This window comes from Dermacentor albipictus, unplaced genomic scaffold (genome assembly GCF_038994185.2).
Source record: "Dermacentor albipictus isolate Rhodes 1998 colony unplaced genomic scaffold, USDA_Dalb.pri_finalv2 scaffold_26, whole genome shotgun sequence".
In the NCBI taxonomy this organism is placed as follows: domain Eukaryota; kingdom Metazoa; phylum Arthropoda; class Arachnida; order Ixodida; family Ixodidae; genus Dermacentor; species Dermacentor albipictus.
Window position 1 is genome coordinate 1,223,615 of NW_027225580.1, and position 23,100 is coordinate 1,246,714.

At 45.0% G+C, this 23,100-nt stretch overlaps 1 protein-coding gene across 1 annotated transcript in view; it reads left to right on the forward strand.

Moving 5' to 3' along the window:
* The window catches only part of LOC139052513 (tachykinin-like peptides receptor 86C), a 331,385-nt gene that overhangs the window by 167,376 nt on the left and 140,909 nt on the right, over positions 1-23,100 (forward strand). The window contains exon 3 of the mRNA XM_070529630.1: positions 8,070-8,220. Within this exon, the coding sequence (XP_070385731.1) occupies positions 8,070-8,220 (151 nt within the window). The remainder of the gene's footprint in view (positions 1-8,069; positions 8,221-23,100) is intronic.

Sequence of the window (23,100 nt, forward strand, 5' to 3'; positions counted from 1 at the left end):
CGGTACGCGCCGCGATGTACGAACTACTCGAGCGCACGATCGTACGCGCCGCGACGGCAGCGGTCTTTCGACATGCCGCGAAACGGCGGGCCTCCTGCAATTTTTGTTGACTGCATGCCGCTAAACAAGTAGTTATGCCTGCGTTGTAGTAGCGGCCATCTGTCCTTTTTAGTAACTGGTAATAACTGATGCAATGCATATGAGCTCGCACGCACGTGCGAATCGCGCTGTAGCGCGAGCTCGTACGCCGCTCGCTTGATGTAGGTTTTAATGAAAGCGCTCGAAAATCGATGTGCTGCAATCAATACTGCCTTGCTGCGTTGCCTCAACGTGCTGGCTTGAGATCAAGGATGAGCGCATGTAACTCTCTTAACCTGTGCTGCTCGTAGTGGAGTAGTGAATTGTCATCGAATGAGCCCGACCATTTGTGCTCATTGCCACACACCTGGTCACTTCACCACTTCGCATCGGTCGAATTGTTAATTGTCGCTGTGGCCGGGACTCGAATCGTGAATTTATGTCGGTCTGCTGTCGGGACTGTTGGTGCAAAAGACCGAACATTAGAACGCAGATAATCAAGCAAGCTTGAAGACAGGCGAAGCAGTCAGCATGGCGCGAAGTTTCGCTTACTCAGCGCGACGAACTGCAGCTATGCAGCGCGCCCGACGCTCCACTTCGTGAGGCCTTGAAGGAAAACGGCAGGATATGATGTTGGGATTCAGACCTTCTTGTTCATGGCAGCCCACGACACAGAAGTAATGACGGTGACGCTTTCTCGAGGCTGGGCTAGGTCTCTCCGGATCGGCGCCACCGATTCCGTCTGCTCCCAGCATTGCGTCCCACGGCACACGGAGAGCCCGTTTTCGTTAAACTATAGGCTGCGGCGAGCTCGCAGCGTGGTCGGCATGGTCTGTGAGAAGTCACGAGCCTTTTCGCACTCGCAACATAGCAGAAAAAAGTGCGAATCGACGCAAAACTCGGCCTAGAAACGTGCTTCGCCACAGCCAGCGCTCAATACGACCCAAGCTGGTACGACCCAGATGTCGTTTCCCGCGCCGCCACCAGGCGCCGCTACTATACCTCAAACTCCAGCGCAAGACGCCCATGAAGAGCGGATGATGAACATTTATAGACCAAGTCTGAATAGGGACGACGGCATGACGACAATGGGATGACAATTTTCAAATGATGACGATGTTACATCGACAAAGCCATACCGGTGGTCATAGAGTGTCTCACTACATTACCTAGAGGGAAATCTGGCGCTGCTGCGCTTTCGTATGCATGGGAATGTCATATTGTGGATTCGGTTTGGCATCGTTCTCGTAGAGACAGGACACCTTGAAGACGTGCTTGGCAAATACCGTTCCGTCTGTCACAATGATTCATTTTCTACTAGAACAGCGCATGAAAAGCTGTTTTAGCTTTATTATTACCCGAAAACATGTTTTGTTTAACTATGAGAACTTGTTATTGTGTGTACGACTACATGTTACGTAAAACGTATCAGCGGGCCGCTAAAGTTGGAGGACAGACGACAAGGTTCGCGCTAGCTTTGAAACAGTTGGCCGTCTGTTCTTGCTTTTCTTCGCTTGGTCATGCATCGTGGGTGAGTAAAGATGTAATATGCATGAATCGAAACATTTTATGAAGATTTTAGTTTGAGAACGCGTTATTTGCATAGCCATATCCACGTTTTAGACGAAGCCTCTTACAACACCAGCCAACACGAGCCTCGCAGACACATATACCGTCATTCCCATGACTGCACGGTGCCCCCTTAAGAAACTCCCGTAGACGGTGGCGTCAGATTACCCTCTAGGTGTTGTAGTGAGAAACTCTATGCTGGTGGTGGCCTGACGACAATGGAATGGCGACCACTCCGTGCCGGCAACGACACAACGTCAACGAGATGACGACGATGGCGTGATGATGACATGACAACAATGGGATGGCGATGATTGTATGACGAATAAGTCAGGGCTCATTCGGACAAAGTAGGAATGACGATGATGAAACGACCACGCCGGCATCTCGCCAATAGCGTGAATATGATTGCATAGCGACGTCTGTATGACGACGAGGCGATGACGACCATGCCTTGACAGGAGCTACATGGCGACGATGGGATGAATTCGCCAGCGTGCCGATCGTGGTAGGCTAGGAATGGAGTGATGACGATGGAATTATTATGGCGGCGTTACTACAGGGGCAGGATGGCGATTAAATGACAATGCACTGATGGCGGCAAAATGAAGACTTTCGAAAGATTACGACGGCATAACAAAGAAAGAATGACCACAACGGAGTGAAGGCGATGAATTTACTATAATGACAGGTGGTTGACGCTGTGTTGGTGTCAGAGCTTACGTCGGTGTTTACGTACGCGCACCTGCTACCACGGGCTGCCTTGATTTGCTCTGTATCCGGCGCCGGTTCGCACTATGCTCGGCACATAAGCCAATCTTGCAATACAGCATCTTCGTATGTCTCTTTGTCGTATACCCATCCAGATACGGCCCATCGCAGCAGTAGCTAGTAGCAGATATGAAGGCAGAGAAAGCTTCTCTCTAAACAAAGCAATATTATGAAGGACTTTTAGAAGCTGCCCACCCCACCAGCATATATTGTGAACCGCTGAGGAACAAGCCGAGTTGGCTCCCAAATTTTATGAAACCCACTTTTCCGGTAAAATGTTCGTACATTCTTAGATAATTATGCCAACCAGACAGATAATTGTGTCAAACTGTTGAGCTTCGGCGTAATCACTTGCAGTGTTCTTAAATTATGATATGAAGTTCTTGGCTATCCAAGAAGTCGAGGCGAGAATTGGCTGCTTTGTGGATGGAAAGTTGGTGGCTTATTTTTGCATGCAGTAACATATCTTTAACATTTCTATTGCGACAATAGCTGCGCATTGGTACCTTTGTTGGTGCTTTTCTAAAGCGCTGATTGGTTTAAAAATTGGATGGCAATGCAGTATGACAACATTGCGAGCCTGTTGCAGTGTTGTTGTTACGAAGATTGCTGTGGAGGCTAGACGCTGCTCGGAACGTGTTTTAGGCACTTTTCTGGGTAACGTTGATTTTCTTTCCTATTTTCACGCGTCCACGTAGGGAGAAAGAGTTACCTTTTTACTTAAAAGCAGATAATTAGCCGGCATATAAGTATTTGCATGCATGCTACTGTGCAAAAGCAGGGCAGAAGGGAGCGAAAAACCAAGGAGGGGGAGCGAATAAGAAAAAGAGATTGAATAGGAGCTAAAGCAAAAAACAAAACTTTTTTTGCTTTGGCTCCTATTAGATTGTCTGAGTCGTCGTAACCGCACCTCTGGCTCTTTATTAGATGCATATGTCTGAATAAGAGGCAGAGTTTTCAGAGAAGCCAACTGCTTCCATGTAATCAAATAAGAGGTCGAGTGCTTGACACTGCATTAATGGAGTTCATCAGGGACCTAATTAGCCCCTTACTGTCACAAGTCCTTGAGAGATTGTTACCATACTTCTCTTTTCTAGGTCCCTTTCATCACTGTGCGCTATGCAGTCCAATAGAATATCTCCGGTTGTTTCCATAGAGCCGCTGTTGTCTGACGGGGCTTGCACTTTGATGAAGTTGGTATAGTTTGTGCACAGAACGCTTAGTCTCAATCCGTTGGTCTTTAATTCCGTAGTAGACATCTCGGAAGCCTCTAATGACGTTCAGTGTCAGTAAAATATATGAATTCGTAGTGTCCGAGGGAGAAAGACCAGACTTTTTTCCTGTGATCGCTTTCCCAATGAGTATGCCATGGTGTTTGTGAAAAATATATTTCGTGGCCTTTTGTGGCTCTGGCCCTTACGAGCCCCTTATTCTGCTGTTTCTGTTAAGAATACCCCTAAAGGCATTTGTGAAAGGGTATTACATAGGAGGGGGGAGGGGGAACACACAGTAAAGAAGGGCTCCACAAATTAAGGAAATATAGTTAAGAAAATAACAATTAAGAAATTAGAGCAAGGTTATTACATGATATCAGTTCTGCTGCGAAACAGAAGGTTACCGGGCAATATATCAATATATTATTATACAATCCATAATATAGTAACGCGTCAATTTAGTAATAAATACGCACACACGTATGAACAAATATGCATGCATAACTGGTCTGACGTAGAGTACTACATCACACAATTGCGATTTCTTGATGGCACGATTACCTTTGGCGCGACGGCGATTGCCTGATATTCTGCGGTGCGATGGGAGCCATTGAAAGGTCACGAGATGACCAGCCTAAGATGATAAGTGGTGCAAGTACGTGGCGTCCTTCAAAACGAGTTGATTGTGCGAGTTGATTTTTTTAATTGCCTGCTTTCCAAAGCAGACTTCGAGTCTGTAAGGATGGTCCAATTCTGTGGAAATGCGGTAATAGGTATCTCAGTGCTTTTTTTTTGATGGAATAGAGCTCAGCGTCGATGGTGTTGCTCTTTTTAAGCAATAAGTCTAAATTTTTCCTGCGGAGAGCACCAACAAGCCCCAAGATGAGCTTTTAGCTACTGAGGGGCCATTATTGAATATATGTGTCGTATGCGAATATTGTGCCCTGATATAACGAAATGCCGTTTGTAAAACAGAGGTGCTATAACGTAAAGCTATTCAAAACTTTTTTTCGATTCTGCAAACATCACTCCACGCTTTGTCAAAAGGTTTTCTGGACACCCCGTCTGATATGATGTGCGCATTCTAATCAAGCCTGATTGGACAAAACGAAAGAAGAATAGTTATTTCTCATTCGAGCCCTGTTCGCCATTTGCCCTTTCATATTGGTCAAACGTGTTCGGACTGCGCCCACTTCGCTTCTCTGAAACGCGACGTCACAAAACCACCAAAACGCACCTCGCCAAGGTAACGCGCACGCGATAAAAACGTATTATTATGCCGAACAGAACTGAAAATATTTCAGAATAGCCGGAGACTGCCCCGTTCCATAAAGAAGATGGCTGCCCGCCGATCGCTCAGGCACTGGCTATTCGCACCTGCCGGAGAGCTTGGAATAATTTGCAGCACTCTAACGTTATTGAGTCCTTTCGGCACGTATACGACATCAATCTGCCAACTCTTGTTCGCTGATGATCCGTTTCAGCGACATTCTTAACCTTCCGTTGTACGCCGCCGCGATTTTTGACCAGCCACCGCAAGCGAAGTAAGGGGAAGGTGACCAATGGTAGACGCCGGCACCACACACTTTATTCCATTTATCTTCGTTCGGTGTGCTGCATAGGTAGTGAAACACTGCAAGTGGTAAGGGAAAACATCTACTTAGGACAGGAACTGACTGCGGATCCGTATCATGAGACTGAAATAATCAGAAGAATAAGAATGGGCTGGGGTGCGTTTGGCAGGCATTCTCAGATCATGAACAGCAGGTTGCCACTATCCCTCAAGAGAAAAGTTTATAACAGCTGTGTCTTACCAGTACTCACGTACGGGGCAGAAACCTGGAGGCTTACGAAAGGGGTTCTACTTAACTTGAGGACGACGCAATGAGCTATGGAAAGAAGAATGATAGGTGTAACGCTAAGGGATAAGAAAAGAGCAGATTGGGTGAGGGAACAAATGCGAGTTAGTCATATCTTAGTTGAAATCAAGAAAAAGAAATGGGCTTGGGCAGGACACGTAATCAGGAGGGAAGATAACCGATGGTCATTAAGAGTTACAGAATGGATTCCAAGGGAAGGGAAGTGTAGCAGAGGGCGGCAGAAAGTTAGGTGGGCGGATGAGATTAAGAAGCTTGCAGGGACAACATGGCCAGAATTAGTACATGACCGGGGTTGTTGGAGAAGTATGGGAGAGGCCTTATCCCTACGGTGGTCGTAACCAGGCTTATGATGATGATTATGATGGTGTGCTGGCTCGGCCACATCAAGACCCTCTCCACTTGCGCTTGTTCGTCGCCTTTTATCAGCCATTTTGATAAAAAATCTGCTAAATGTACGGGATGCTATTGGCTTTTGAAAGGGGAAAAATATGACCGCCTATAAACAAAGAGCGAGTTTGATTGGGCCTTTCAAACAACGCTGCGGGTTACCGGCCGATGCTTCCGTCAGTGGTCAGTGCGCCTAAAGCAGTTTCACCCTTTGGGGTGTATATTTATCTCACAAGAACAATCGTCATCTACTTTGCTTGCGTTTCCATTTTTGCAAATTCTGCGCTTGCTACTTTCTTGGCGAGAATGCTATGTCAGGCTAATAATGCGCATGCCGTTTGTGACATGGAAATACCGGGCTCGCAGTGTTGAAGCAAGGAAATACGGGTAAGATAGACGACGATTGTTGTTGTGGAACAAGATAAACTCCAAATGGCGTAAATTTTTTTTAAGAGTGCGGGAGATTGGAATAAAACAGATTGAAATAGTTTTACGTAATAGAGGCCTTAGTGCCCGAGACATAGCTTCTGTGGACTCTACATCAGAGATAAGCTGCCGTATGTCTAGAGACGATACCGTCTATGGAAGGAAATGTGGTAGCATTATATGTCATGCTTACACGGGCTTTGCAAGCTTAATATACTAACGGCTTGACCAAATCCTGAATTTATCGTGCGATATGCTACTCTGAAAACGTATCGTTGCTTGAAGTATCTGTCTATGTCATCGTAGGCCTGATTTAGGGCACTTTGTCAATAACTTCTTCCACTTAGCTTCGCCTAGCATTAGTTTAATGGTGGAAATAATCACCTTTGTCGCTAGAAATTCCTGTTATGCTTTTTGTCACCTTGGCAAGATTCCTTGCTTATAGCGCAGTGAGACATGAATAGCAAAATCTAAATATTGCTGACTCTCTGTAGGCTTTGTGCAAAAAGTCGTATTCAGTTTTCGCAGATTATTGTAAGCTATATTGCTTTCTGGGAAACCAGAATGAATTTCCTTTGTAACTTCGTGCTATGGTCCCGTGGATGACAATTTCTCCATTTAAATAACTACACTCAATATTCCGGGATTCCACAGAACTGATGTGCCAGCTATGTTGCTAAAGCTGTATGTCCAAAGAAAACACGGGGAATTCGGGAGATGGAATTTCAAGACGGTAAGCAAAACTGTGAAGAAGATGAGAGCAGGAGCCAACGCTTAGACAAGTGGGCTTATCTTTTTGAAGGCTTGTGTCGTTCGTGGTCTTGGCTTAAAAAACACGTCTACTTGTCGAAACTGTGGCTCTTGCTTTCAACTTATTTCATCTGCTTTCATGAATTACTGACAGCACAGATGTAAGTAAATTTGAAACCGGGCTAACTAAACGTTTTACCTCGGCTGGAAATACTTAGCTACAAGTGTAATGATGGAAATTTATCTAATTAAAATCTTACGTTCTTGTTGTAATAAATCGGTTTCATCTAGCGGCTGTAGCAAAACTGATGACACTCTGATGTATTTTGTCCTTTGCTTCTTCTTGCTTGTATTGTGCCTTTTCATGTGTATCTGTCTCCTTTAGTCTGTCCTCCACTGCGGCAGCAGTGCTATCTTGTATTTTTTGTCTTGCAACCGCCCCGTAATTGCCTTCAGCCAACAGTATTCATAAATACATAAAATAAATAAATTATAAAGACATTCTCCAAGTTTGTGTCATGGCTACAGCTTTAAGTGTATTGGCGTGTGAGTATATTGCTTTATTTTCTTACCAGCTGTAATAAGTCCTAAGTGGAGACAGCGTTTTCTTCTTTTTTGCTTCCATTTTTGTACCCATTCGAGGTTTTTCCATATTATTTATAAAATTACAAGACAAGTGACAACTCAACGTCTTTGATTCTGCTACAATAAGAATCACCTTGCTTTGAAGCAATGTAATAGATGTGGTTTTACTTTTTTTCAATCGCCTAAGGCCTTATTTTTCAGTGTAAGAACAATTGCCTTCAATACAATGGCGTCAGATAAAATCTCGGCTCAGCACTTTTTAATGGACTTTGCGCATTCCTCTAATATCCCAGTATTACTAAGCTCACTACATATTCTTAACAGCGATAGAAGTGCTATGGCGACTGAGAAGTTATATGTGGTGCGCATGTATACTGAGTGAATTCTGTGCTTTTATTGCTGCTTGCAGGTACAACGTCGCGTTTCTGGTGCTAACGTATGTCGTGCCCGTGTTCACCATGGCAGCGACCTACACACACATGAGTCACGAATTGTGGGGTTCAGGTTGCATCGGGGAGTTCACTGAGCACCAGCACAACGCACTGCGCAACAAGCAGAAGGTGAGCTATGCTTGCTTGCGGTTGGCGTAGCAGGCGTTTGCGAAGTGTTCACAGGATGGGAAAGGATAAAAGAGAGGGGTGCACCGGCTTTAACACTTGTTTTATGAGGAAGGTTTATCTCGGGCACTTTTCGTCCAAAATCACGGCAATGTGAAAATTCATTCAGAGGAGCGCTGAACTGCTGGAATGAAATTTTTACTATTTAACAATTTCTTGGGCAAAAAAGGGACGTCTGCGTAGTCTCTGTGTGTGGGTGGGTGTGCGTGGGTTTTACAAAAGCCACTTCAAGAGCTCTGAAAAACTTCATATATTCCGCGAACAGGTATATCCAAGCAAATGCGAATTTGAAGACTCCTTCTCAGGTTACGTGCTGCCATAAGTGATTTCTATTATTTCCACAATTGCAAGGCACACACTAAAGCATTCATTTTGACCACTGCTAAATATGAATTTTTTGACAATTGGTCAGTGATCACCAAAAAAAAGGACTGATGGCGCACGGTCAGATGGTAGGATTAATATCCCGCCTGAAATCTGTGCCCGACTCAACTACCCCGCCTTGTAGGAAGCACATAATCATCGCTGACACACTAGGTATCGTAACTACTGGCGAACCTGCACCCCAGTTTCCGAGTAGTATACCTCTACTTATGCTTTCCACATGAATGTGGCCTCATCACTGCAAAGCCACTACACACTAATTGCAATGTATACTCACGTTAGCTGGTGGATTGCCGCGAGTGTTAAGGAGATAAAAACAGGAAGAAAGTAAGCAAATACGTTCGCCTTTGCTTCCGTCTTCTCTGAACCATTTAGTGAGAAAAAATTCTTTGTAGCTTGTGTCACGCTACATGTTCACTTTTCGATGTCCGTAATTTCCATGCGTGCTAGTTATGTATATCGTAATACTAAAGGCACACTACCTAGCCTTTTCTAATGGGAAGAATAGTTTATATAAGACGCGTTCTGCGGCATTTGCTATATGCACAACACACATTTCGGGCAGCGCTGAGGAAGCATATTCGTTCTAAACATTTTTGTATTCAATATGCCATTGTTATTAGGACCCAACATTGAAGGTGCAATCCCCATTAATACCACGAGTGTTTCTGTCGGTGATATAGGTTGTGTACTAGATGCCATCACAAAGTGAAAGCGGTGAAAGCGCTGTGTTTGTCAGCAAATCATTGTGCAGCATAGAACACTACAAGAAAGGCAGTAAATGTAAGATTCGTTATTAAATATTTATAGGACCAGACTGTTAGCTCAAACAATATTGAAACTTGATTCACGCTGTTAAGAGACGAGTGTGGAAGGGAAATCAGTTGCGTTAGTGGGTCGTTGTGTAGATGTGCTAAGACCGTCTAATGTCCAGTGATGAATCGTGCGGTACACAAACCACATGGTCATGTACTGTTACGATGGTTTTTGCTGTCTAGTCACAACTATTTGGCGAATAATGCATCACTGAAGACGGGATGTGATATTACAAGCAAATTCTAATTTTCCGAAGGTATACTTGTAGGTTATCAGTGAGAGCAAGATCTAGGCGAAAGTAAGGCGGATGCGAGAAATGAATGCAGTGACGAAGTGAAGAATTGGTATTTAAGATTGCACATTTCTGCGAGCAACCAACGACTACTTATTCTTCAACTACAAGGTGGTAGCGGTGGACATTTTTGTTGCTTCTCGCGACTTCATGCAGCAATTGAGGCTAACCGAGCGATGCGAGTTGTCGCGTATGATATTTATTTATTTATTTTATTTATTTACATGTACCTTACAGGCCTTCGAGAAGGCATAGTGTAAGAGGGGAAATACGGTAACATATTAGTATGGAATAGGGAAACAAATAAACATCAGCATAATGAAAGGAGTACGCACAGAACATGGAAAATGAATACATTAGCAAATACAATATGTAGAGCAATAACAATAAATGGTATACAATAACATAATAGCATAATAACGTAGTAAACGTTTTTGCATGTTATACAGTAGTAAGTATTGTAAAAAAAAATTGGGGAGCACTGAAATTCTTTAACATTGTATAAAAAATGCAAGAAAATTACAAAAGACATGACGTGTTTAGACGGTTGAAACGGCATATTGATTGGTTAGCAGATTGCGAAATGCAGTGTGTTTAGTTTGGCATGCAATTGTATCTGGCAGTGCGTTCCATAAGCGGATCGCACGGGAAAAAGCTGAAAAATTAAAAGCGTGTGTGTTGCCATAAATTCGGGTGTAGCTGAACTGATTGTTCAGTCGTTGTGACGTCGAGGATGCTTTTTTCAGGCTTGATAAGGTTAGGCCAACTGTGTGAACAAATCTATGAAATAATAATAGAAGGGAAATATCACGGCGAGTAGTTAGTGGTTACAACGAAAGATCGATTTTTATTTGGGTTACACTTGACTGGTTACTATAATTTTTAGAAATGAAACGGCTCGCTCTATTCTGGATGCTCTCCAGGAGTTCGATGAGGTAATTTTGATGAGGAGACCATATACAAGAGGCGTACTCAATTTGTGGCCATACCATAGTTTCGTAAGCTAGTTTTCGTAGTGGTGAAGGCGCACTTCTTAAGTTGCGGTGCAGATATCCTAATGATCTGGATGCGTTAGCTGAAATGGAGGTGATGTGTTTAGTCCATGAAAGATTGTGTGTAAGGAGCACTCCTAAGTACTTATATTCTGTGGTGTGGTCAACTATGTTAGAATCCAGATGATAAGAAAAGTGAGAGTTAACAGTTTTTCGAGAAAAGGAAACAACTTTGCACTTCGACACGTTTAGGGACATGAGCCGCGTAGCACACCAATCACTGATATGTGCAAGGTCATATGGGAGTGCCGCGTGGTCAGAGGGACAGTTAATCGAACGGTATACAATACAGTCGTCAGCAAATAATCGTACAGAAGATGATATATTGTTAGTTAAGTCATTAATGTAAATTAAAAAGAGAAGAGGCCCAAGTACACTGCCTTGAGGTACACCAGAGGTGACGTCAGAGAGGCCAGAGGAAAAGTTAGCAACAACAGTGAACTGTTCGCGATTAGTATGAAAATAACGAATCCATGATAGGGTTAGTTAGCCGAGTTTAATTGCTGAGAGCTTTGATATCAGGCGACTATGGGCTACGCGATCGAATGCTTTCGAGAAATCTAGAAAAATGCAGTCAATTTGTTTATTACTGTTCATATCAAAGTGTAAGGCTGACGTGAATTCTAGTAGTTGGGTTTCGTAAGAAAATCCATTTCGGAAACCATGCTGTTTCGGGTAAAAAAGTTATTACATACAAGATGAGAATATATATGGGATGCGATAATGTGTTCCAACATTTTGCAGCAAATGCATGTTAGTGATATAGGACGGTAATTATCACTAGAACTCTTGTTACCTGTCTTAAAGACAGGAACTACTTTTGCTATCTTCCAGTCTGTGGGAAGCATACCAGTTGTAAGCGATTGGTTAAAAAGGTGTAGCAGAATTTTGCTTGGTACTAGTATTGTGTTTTTTAGTATTTTAGAATTTATATTATCTATACCAGAGGATGAAGGCATTTTAAGGTTATCTATAAGATCGACTACGCCTTTTAAAGTGATAGTGATGGGTGCCATGTATTGGAAATCAAAATCGGGAACGAAAGGTATGTGACAACAATCTTCTCTTGTAAAGACGGATGTGAAAAATGAGTTGAATGCTGTCGGACATTGACTGTCAGGAATAGGTGTGTTGTTTTTATCCTGCAATGAAATATTACTGCCTTTATTACTAGGGTTAACTGTGTTTCAGAATTTTCTTGTATTGCTTGTAAGAATTCCCGGTAAGTCTATTGAAAAATATTTATTGTTGGCGACCAATAAAGCTGCACAGTACTCTTTTAGATAGCTTTTGTATTTATCCCAAGCCAATGTTGTTTGTCCACGCTTTGCATTTTCATATAGGCGTTTTTTCTTGTTTCTCATTCTGTGAAGAGTTTTAGTAAACCATGGGTTGGAATTATCGTTAGTTACAATAACAAGAGGAACGTGCTTTTCAATCAATGTAGACAACTTATCTGTGAACAGAACCCAATTTTCGTTGACAGATCTGCTGTAAAAGGATGGCTCCAATACAGCAACAAAAAAGTTGCCGAGTTCTAAATTGGTGATATCATAATTACCTTTATTGTAGTCTCTAATTAGCTTTGTTATGGAACCGGTGGACGCGCACGGAATATCGATGGTCACCGGGAGTAGCCGGTGATCACTGAATCCATCTAAGTAAGTTATATGTGTGACAGTTTCTGGAGCTGTTGTTAAAATGAGATCCAAAAGATTGGAATTACGAGTTGGTTGATTAACTACTTGAAATAGGTTAAAATCTAATGTTAAGGAAATAAAGCTTGTGCACATATGACACGAAGAGGATAGATTAACCCAGTCGATTGAAGGAAGATTGAAATCTCCGAGTAGGTACATTACATCTGCCTGATACAGAGCAATTACCTCATTAATACTGTCACGTAATGCAGTTACGAAGGACGAAGGAAAAATCAGAATCCGGCGCACGGTAACAGTTACCGAGCAGTACCTTCACGGTGGATACAGAGCAGGCTACCCAAATGGTTTCGAGGTTAGTACGGGTTTGAACAACAAATGATGTGATATGCTTTTAATTGCTATCATGACACCACCTCCTCTTTTCTTATCTCGGTCGCGCCTGCATATCTTGCAGGTTGTGTTACCGGGGAAAATTTCGTTGTCAGTTATTTCAGGGTTTAACCAGGTTTCGGTAAAAGCAAGGGCATCCGAATTGCAATCATCCAGAAAAGAAGAAACAAGATCGCGCTTTGACATAATACTATGGAGGTTAGCAAACGATAATGATAAGGATGAAGAAGTAAACGTTTGATTTGGTTTATGGTGATTGCGCACATGCGTATTGTGCCGGAGCTATCTGTTGACCATGACAACTGCATTGGTTGAAACATCGTAGGTGTACGTTTCAGAGTCTATGCGCATTCGATCGACATGCAACTAAAATGCCTTGTTATTATTCCTGGCAAAGCTAATTAATTTCCGCCTGGCTTGTCGCGTTGCGGGAGAAAAATGCTCGCGGATTGAACACGTCGATCCCTTAAGTTTAGGTGCTGAAGCCAAGATACGCTCTTTGTCCTTGAAAAAAGTGACTCTTGCTATGATTGGCCTGCGTTTTTCTTGCGAATGAGCTGTCGTGTTGTCGCCAAGTTTTTCTGAGCAAAACGTGATAATGTTTTGCTCGGATGCAGCCCAATCGTCTTTGGGATCATCATCTATTCCAAAAAACAAGAGATTCGAGCGGCGTAGTCTATTTTCAGTGTCATTACACCTTGAAGATATGGCTGCCAATTGCTCAGAAACGTTGCTTATAGCATCAGAATTTGTCCGCGCTTCGGCTCTGGAATGCGAAGAAGTGGCGGATTCTAATTTTATGATTTTTGCACTGAGCAGCTTGATTTCGTTTTCAGCTGCCTCTTGCTTTTCTTTCGTCTCCTTAAGTTCGGCGATTAAAGCAGCGTGATCATTTTCAAGCTTTCGAATAGATTCTAGAGCCTGGTGAAATGCATCAGCTTCAGTTTTCGACATTGGACCAGGATTTGGTTCCACGTCTCCAGAAAGTATGAGCAAAAGGGCAGAAAAAGCATTGTGAATGTTCGAATACAACAGCGAAAACCGCTTAAACAAATCATGAAGTTCTACAGGGCACGACACCACACATAAACAGTAGTCACTGCTCCTAACATACGCCGCATTACTCAGGTAACTGACCTGTAACAAGAACCAGCGTGGACGTGCCATTCCCGGTGCGCTGTCGTGCCTGAAGTGCGCTGTTGATGGCTGGCATTTAAGGCTTCCGCACACTGTGTCGAGGGTAGTCGTCGCACGCCCGGGTTGCCAGTTGGTGTAGCAAGCTTCGTCCAGAACCGGCCTCCAGCGCTGTGATGCAGATAGTGGTGGTGGCAGCTTGACACCAAAGTTCTGGCTTGGGTGAACAAGCCTAGAACAGACTGCCCAGGTTATAGCGCCCTGTAACAAGAACCAGCGTGGGCGTGCCATTCCCGGTGCGCTGTCGTGTAGTAATGAACTAATGAACTAATGAAAATGTAGCATGAACTTTTCTAGACAATTCTCGCCATGGAGTTTGTTACGCCTCAACACCACGAAGACCTACACTCCACTATTACCTTGCAGCCTGAGCTAAGGATGAAAGGGGGGCCCCCATCCGATGCTACCAAACAACTACGGCGACAGGGATTCGCAGCTAATTTTACGTTTGCTACGAGGCAGACCACCACACATTCATCAGCGCCTATTGAGAAGGCAACGCAGCGTGGACACCGACACTACACGGTTGTACACAATACCACCACCCCTCCATTACCCAGCAGCATGAACTAAGGCTGAAACAGGGGCCCCCATCTAATGTTACCGGACGACGAGGGCGAGCCGGGATTCGCAGGACATTAGACGTTTGCCCCGAGGCAAATTACCACCCAAGCATTAGCGCCTACCCAGACCTCAACGCAGCGTGGACACCGACTCTAGACGGAGAACGAAGAAGCGCCATGCAGGGCAGACGCTGAAGCATCGGCTCCGCTTTTTCCCATGCTCCGCTCACTAATTTTGAGAGTACAACGAAAAGAAGCATAGCACTGGATCCGCGAAGTGGTGGCGAATCGACTGGCACCACGATTGGAGGTGAGGCTTGTATTTTCACAATTTTACAAAACTTTTTCTGCTCCTACACGCCGAATTGAGCTTAGCGGAGCGAAGCTTAGTGAGGTGTATGGCCTTTGTTGGGACTAGTAAGCCCACTTGCCCGCAGAGATGGCAACTACAAACATGGAAGTTGATGATTTTGTGGAACTGAAGGAAACAATGTTCAGGGCGACTTCGGCTGGCAAGTAGTCGCTGGCCGAAGATCACGAGCTAGCACAAAGGCTGTGGATTAGGAGGACGCATTGCCACGGGATCAGCGAGAGCGTGGCGTCAAGGGAACCGCCGTTGGTGGAACGGTTAAGAATCGAATTATCAAAGCTTCGAGGATGCCTCAGTCACTTGAGGAGCACAGAACGATGATTATACGACCTCGTAGAGGACTCAATTTGACCAAGGTGAGCACCACCACGATTGGTTCCGCATTCATAGAGGCGTCAGTCCTAACGAAAGAGGAGGCCCGCGAAGATGTCTGCCCAGACTTTATTCAAAATATCAGCGTAGTCAGCACATCTAAGCCCGATCATGTGGCGAAGCACGTTAGAATCAAGTCCTTCAACATTATAGAAGCGGAATGCGAGGTAAATGCATACGAAGCCGCTCCATATGCCACATGCCACATGCAAAGATGCCATCCAAATAGTGGAGATTAAAGACTCGCGAGCTATGATAACAAGAAATATCGTGCATGACTTGAACCCACTTGCGCTGGCAGCCAAGTGCATCAAGACGTCGGGATCAGTCATTGTACTTCCCGATGGACTCAAGGAGCCCAATTTTGTCAGATATGGATCAACACTAGTGAGATGCTACCTTTACAGAAAGCAATTCGACGTCTGCTTCACCTGCGGAAGGGTCGGGCACCGCTCTGATGTGCGTCCAACACCTGATTTTGTTCAGTGCAGGGGATGTGGAACTCGCAACCCAGGAGATGAACATGTCTGTGTACCTTAGTGTAAATTTTGTGAAGGCGATCACCTTACCGCTGACAAGTTTTGCAAGCTAAGATTTCAGATCCCTTATGTGGTACCACTAAGTCGAATAGAGCGCAACGGGACTCTGTCGTCAACAAGAGCACAGTCGGAAGCGCAACAGCTGGCTACCAACCATCGCTCCGAGGACAGCGAACACCCACGCTCCAGGAGTCGGACCAGATCCAGGCATCGCTCACTATCCCGGGAGAGAAGCGGCTCCAAGTCATAGGAAGCACCAGTGCACTTCGTGCAAAAGGTCTCAATACCTGGCGAGAAGAAGACGCCAGGAACCAGCTGGGCGGACAAAGTGAAAGGAATGGCGAGGGTTGCTGGGGGCGTCTTTAGGTCGGCGGCTTTGGGTGGTGACAATGATGTCAGAACAGAGCAATTCGAGCAATTAATTAAAGAAGTAACTTCTCTAAGAAAAGCTAATGAAGAATTGACCGGGCAGGTAGTAGAGCTTCGTAAACAAGAACAGTCGAGCTCTGCTTGAGCAGAGATAGACAGATCTGTAAGCAAAAGCAACGATCCAAGGGAATCCAGCTCCCGTGCCCCTAAAATAGGGCGGTGAGCTCCTAGGATGGTTCAGTCCTCTTAGCCCTCATTGAAACAAAAGAGGCAATTAAAGCGGTAAGAACGACAGTGGAAACGACTAACTCTAAAGTGGACAAATTGTGGAAATGGAGGCTAAAAGCGGAGAAAAGACGTAGGAAGATTGAAGCGCGAGCGGATGACGACGATGAGTATCTGCGATCGGAGGAGGATAGTATAAAGTCCATTCCTGGATTGTCGGGGGCCATCAGAAAGAGGAAAATAGTGGTAATAGAAAGGCAGCCTCACCTAATAACCATGGAGAATAATCATAGATTTAACGTGTGGCAGTGGAATTGTCGCGGATTCCAACACAAAAAAGCAGCACTGGCCGGGACAGGCGATCAGGTCAAATGAGACGAGGCCAAAGGTTGCAGGAAAACTTAGCGGACGAAATTATACTTACTGGTTAGGAAGCTATATGTAGAGACGAAAAAATGGGGAGGGGGTCGGCGACCCTCATTGACAAAAAGTTGCAATACACTGAGGATGATATTCATCTTAGACATTGAAAGTTTGAATTTATTCTAGTTCAGATAATACTCCAAAAATACTTGCCAAAAACTCCCCACTCATTATTGGAGGGGTCTGTAATGCTCCCTATCACACATGGAGATACACTTGGAAGACAAAGAAGGGAGATGAGCTACGGAGTCTCGCCATGGACCTGAGGTTATGCTTGATTACTGATCCGGCGTATCCCACCCGTTGAGGCACGTCTACAAGCAGGGACTCCACACCAAATCTTACTTTTGTAAACAACTAAAAAGAAGCCAATCGGGAAAATTCAAACATGAATATCGGCGGTGATCATTACATCCTACACATAACCATAAGCATACCGCGACAAGAAACTAGAATCCTCATATTCACTGATTGGGATCAGTTCAGAAAAATCAGCGAGAACAGAAGGAACGTGGGGCCTTTCGATGCTGAGCAGGAGCCCCTTCATACGTGGGTCATTCAGCTCAGAGAGGACGTGAAAGATGCCCCTAAAGAAATCAGGAAGAGGAAAATATTGAGGATATAGACAGCGGCCTGGCACAAATGATTGAGGCCAAAGAGACTATATCACAGAGATGGAAAATGCAAGGACCTAACAGAAGATTAAGGAAATAATAGTGCAATTAAACAGTGAAATTGATGATCACTCGAAGGCACTCGTAATGCAACAGTGGGATGAGATTTGTAACTCGGCTGATGGTAGACTTAAACGTGGAGTTAGCTGGAACCTCGTCAAGCCCTTGCTTAATGAGAATGAAACAAGGACAAGCAAGAGAACAGCTACAGCTGAGTTGGTTCATCAGGAAAGCCAGGGTAAAACACAGAGGGATATCATGAATAGTCTCGCAGCCAAGTATCTCCCACTAAACAACCAAACGAAGGAAACGAGAGCCCTCATCTATGGGAGGCATATGTGAAGAACTTGGCTGGGACTTCACTAAGAATGATGTGAGGGCGGCTCTTCACAACCTTAATGGTAGATAGGCGGCTGAGCGTGACGGAATTACTAATAAGATATTAAGAAATCTAGATGATGAATCAATTTCTTATCTCACTGAACATTTCAATGAACGTTGGAGAAAAGGAGTATACTCAGAGCAATGGAGGGTCGCCAATGCTATCCTCATACCACAGCCAGGCAAAAGGCTCACTCTGGACAACCTCCGTCCTATTTCTTTGACTTCCTGTCTAGGCAAAGCTATGGAACATGTCATCCTCAATCGGCTCACGAAATACGTTGAGCAGAACGACATCCTCCCATACAACTTGATTGGCTTTCATCCCGGGCTGTCAACTCAGGATGCTATGCTGCTGATGAAACACCAACTTATACAGGCCAGCCCAGCACATACGAAGGCTCTTTTGGGATTGGATGCGGAAAAAGCTTTTGATCGTATAAAGCATAAGGCAATACTTAGCGTTCTCTCGTAGATGGGGCTAGGTACGAGACTTTTAACATGACTAAGGACTTTCTCAGAAACAGAACTGCAATCTCATGCTGGGAGACCTGAAATCCGAAGCTGATAATTTTGGAAATAGGGGCACTCCACAAGGGTCTGTACTCTCACCCATGCTATGCTATACAATTTAGCAATGTCCAAGGTTGCAAGTAATCGGGAGAAAATTGAGGGTATACATTAATTATGCGGTATAGGCCGACGACGTAATCATATGGAGTGCCAATGGTAATGTAGGACAGCCAGAGACCAGATTGCAGGAAAGCTTATACGTTGTAGAGAACACACTGAAATACATGGGGTTGAAATGCCAGGCAGCCAAATCAGACCTCTTGATGAATAAACATCGCAGGAAAGGTTAGTTGAAAAAAATCAAGGTTCTTGGGTATCACATAGAAGGAACCAATGCATACATCTCGAATAAAACAGATGAAGTCATTAGGTTACTCTGGAGAATTGCCAATAGACACAGAAGCTTAAAAGAAGACTGCGCTTTGAGGCTAATACACGCCTTTCTCTGTGTCACTTCACTTATGTGGCTGGATTATTCAAATGGAAGCAGGCTGAACTTAACGAACTTAATGTTATGCTCAGGAAGCTTGGTAATGTAGCCCTAGGAATGCCCAGTTACGCTGCAACCGACAAACTCATGAGTCTATGGGTGCACAACACAACGGAAGAAATCGCGGAGGCGCAACAGCTAGCGCAAAACGCAAGATTGACAAAAACACGAGCTGGCAGGAACATAATATAGGCAGTAGGTGTAGAACTGAACAGATCAAGGAGCTCAATAGAGGCTGAAGTAGAATTAAGGACGGAAGTTACAAACAAGATCAGAACCAGCCCTCTCCCCAGAAACATGCACCCAGAATATATTATCAAAAGGAGAAAGGCAAGAGCTAAAGTACCCTTGCAGGAAATAGAGCAGCAGAACCAACTGGCAGCTATAGTTGGGATGTTGTCTGGGCTAAAGGTAAAGAAGCGTATGCGGCCATTGTATGAAATTATCAACGGAAGGTGCAAGACGCTATACATATTTTTACCAAGTACCACATGGTGGCGGAAAAAGCGGCAGTTGCTCTTGCCATCAGGTGTAATAAGTGTGCCTGCATTTACAGTGATTCGAAATCCACTATAAAGTGTTTTGATAAAGGCTACGTAGCTGGAGTTGCAGCTAAACGTTTTGAAAACATTGGGATTATCAGAAATGAAATCCGATGGCTTCCTGCGCATATGGCGAAAGTGGTCGAGACTCCAGTAAACCTCAATGAGGTTGCTCATGATGGCACGAGGAGTTGCTAACCGTGACAGTCAGAACCGAGCCATTCACTATCAAGCCAGGGAATCTAGAAATCATTTAATAACTTACAATGGCATTACCAAACATTACTATCAAGGACGTCGGCAATTGCCATTGCCCCTGTCCAAACTGAATAGGGCTCAGGCAGTCTCACTGAACTTCTTGCAAACAGGTACATATCCCACGCCACACCACATTAATAAAATATATCCAGAGAAAGAGCTAAGATGAAATGCAACGGTTTAGATGGCATCATTGGAATCAGACATGCTGACTGTCTGTCCTGCAACTCTCACCAACCTCATTGAAGAATGGACACAGTGGGAAAATAGGATTCAAAGCCCATTGCTTCAAGACCAACTAAGGGCCGTCCACAGGGCCCATGATGTCGCCAAATGGCTTGGTCTGACAGTGCCAGTGGGAGCTGCCCGTCTTGGCTTAAAACGTCTTGCATCCGGACCTCATTACAATAAATGTTTTCCCACACACACCTACTCTAGACGAGTTCACAAAAGGCCACCAACACCACCATCACATGAAAGCCTGAACTATGGATGAAAGGGGGATCCCCATCTAATGCTACCTTGCATTCGAAGGTTGTAGTTCTGCCGCTTATTTCATACCATCAGGCGTCTGAGGCGGGGTTACTGAGGAATGTTACGGAGTATCGCAACACATTTAATGATTGTGATTCACTGCTGGCGAGTCTTCAGCTTCCCTAGTGGATTTGCCTAGTGAAGACGACTGTATTAAGAGCGGAGACTTTTCGAGCAGTAGAGTGAAGGTCCTGATATCACTCGGACGTTGAACTTGCTCCTGCATGGAGAGGACTCCCGGAACTGTAGCCGTTTAACTAAGCCAAGCAACACGTTTCTCCGCATTCTTACAACCTGACGTAGCCGTCGATGATATTGGTGGATTCTTTGCCCTAACGCCGCCCTACGCGGGAACAAACTAGCGGCAGCGGTGGGATCAAGAAGGCAGTCCTCGCGACCTCGGATCGGCGGACCGGTGTACGTGGCTCCGGGAGACACGAACTTCAAAGATTGAGAGAAATTACGGCAGGGAAGACAGACTTCTGTGGAAGACAAACTGCAGCATGAAACTGAGCTCGCTGAAGTAGGCTAGACATTGCGCGACTAACGCACAGGGTTCAGCAACAAACGCAAAGTGTGGAAATTACGAGTTTGCTTCAGCCGTTGGCGATGACATCGGTCTCCCCCTGAATAATTTTTAACAGATTTGCGACAAGCGATCATTTCACCAGGTCACGTGGCCGGAGTGGTTGTTTGAGTTGACGCCGAGAGAAGTCGCGCAGGTCCGATTGAATGCAGCTGAGGCAGCCAGGTGCAGTTTAGTGAAGGCCAGCTTTTTTTGGCAAAATACAAGCTTCGGGAGGAACCGATTTCCTCGACGAAATTTCGGAAGAAGGTATGGCACTGTGATGCACAGCGGAACACAGTGCAAAGAAACAGGATGACACCGCTACCTCGAGCGGCTTAGTCAAGTCGAAGGAGGAAATTCTTTCCGTATCCTAAACATACATTGCAAAAGAGGATCAGGCTCGGTGTTGCGACGCGGAGAACAGTTCAGAGAAGAAGGAAGTTACTAGTTCGAGAGGCGTAGTTAAGCCGGACGATGAAATGCTTCCAATTTCCTCCACAGAAATTCAGAAAGAGGAGCAGGCGCTGTGTTACGACGCTGAACACAGTGCAGAGAAAGAGGAGGAAGTAGCCAGTTCGTGAGGCGTAGATAAGCCGGAGGAGGAAATTCCTTACAAATTGCTCGGCATAAATGCAGAAGGAGGATCAGGCGCTGTGGTGCGACACTGAACGCATAGCAGAGAAGGAGAGGGAAGTAACTAGCTCGGGCGGCGTAGTTAGGCCGGACGTTGAAATGCTTCCGATTTCCTCCACAGAAATTCAGAAAGAGGAGCAGGCGCTGTGTTGCGACGCTGAACACAGTACAGAGAAAGAGGAGGAAGTAGCTAGCTCGTGAGGCGTAGATAAGCCGGAGGAGGAAATTTCTTCCAAATTCCTCGGCATAAATGCAGAAAGAGGATCAGGCGCTGTGTTGCTATGCAGAACAGAGAGCAGAAAAGGAGAGGGAAGCAACTAGCTCGAGTGGCGTAGTTAGGCTGGAGGAGGAAATCATCATTAGAAATTCAGAAAGAGTATCACGCGCTGTGTCGCGACGCTAAACAGAGTGCAGAGAAGGAGGCGGAAGTAGCTAGTTCGTGAGGCGTCGTTAAGCCAGAGGAGGAATTTCCTTCCAAATTCCTCGGCATAAATGAAGAAATAGGATCAGGCGCTGTGTTATGATGCAGAACAGAGAGCAGACAAGGAGAGGGAAGTAGCTAGGTCGAGTGGCGTACTTAGGCCGGGCGATAAGTGCTTCCGATTTCCTCCACAGAAATTCAGAAAGAGCAGCAGGTGCCGTGATGCGACGCTTAGCACAGCGAAGAGAAGGAGGCGGAAGCAGCCAGCTCGTGAGGCTGAGATAAGCCGGAGGAGGAAATTCCTTCCCAATTTCTCGTCATAAATGCAGAAAGAGGATCAGAGTTGTATTGCGACGCTGAACGCAGAGCAGAGAAGGAGAGGTAAGTAACTAGCTCGGGTGGCGCAGTTAGTCCGGATGATGAAGTGCTTCCGATTTCCTCCACAGAAATTCAGAAAGAGCAGCCGGTGCCGTGATGCGACGCTTAGCACAGTGAAGAGAAGGAGGAGGAAGCAGCCAGCTCGTGAGGCTCAGATAAGCCGGAGGAAGAAATTCCTTCCCAATTTCTCGTCATAAATACAGAAAGAGGATCAGAGTTGTGTTGCGACCCTGAACGCAGAGCAGAGAAGGAGAGGTAAGTAACTAGCTCGGGTGGCGTAGTTAGGCCGGATGATGAAATGCTTACGATTTCCTCCACAGAAATTCAGAAAGGGGAGCAGGCGCTGTGTTGCAACGCTGAGCATAGTGAAGACAAGGAGTAGGAAGTAGCCAGCTCATGAGGCGTAGTTAGGCCCGAGGAGGAAATTCCTTGCGAATTCCTCGTCATAGATGCAGAAATCGTAATATGCAAAATATGCTTAGTCCTTGTCCTTGTCTCCAAATTTAATTTCAAACTCTCATGCAGTAGACAAATTACATTTTCACTTATGCGCACTCCTCTATTACTTTCAGGCCATCGAAATTACACGATAACTTTGTACCACGTTTTCTATTCTAGCGCCGCAAGAGTGCATGTTCACACAACTGGAGCAGAATAATATTCGGTCAGCGAAGCAAGTAAGATATTGCGGAACGCAACAGTGATGCAGTGCAAACATAAT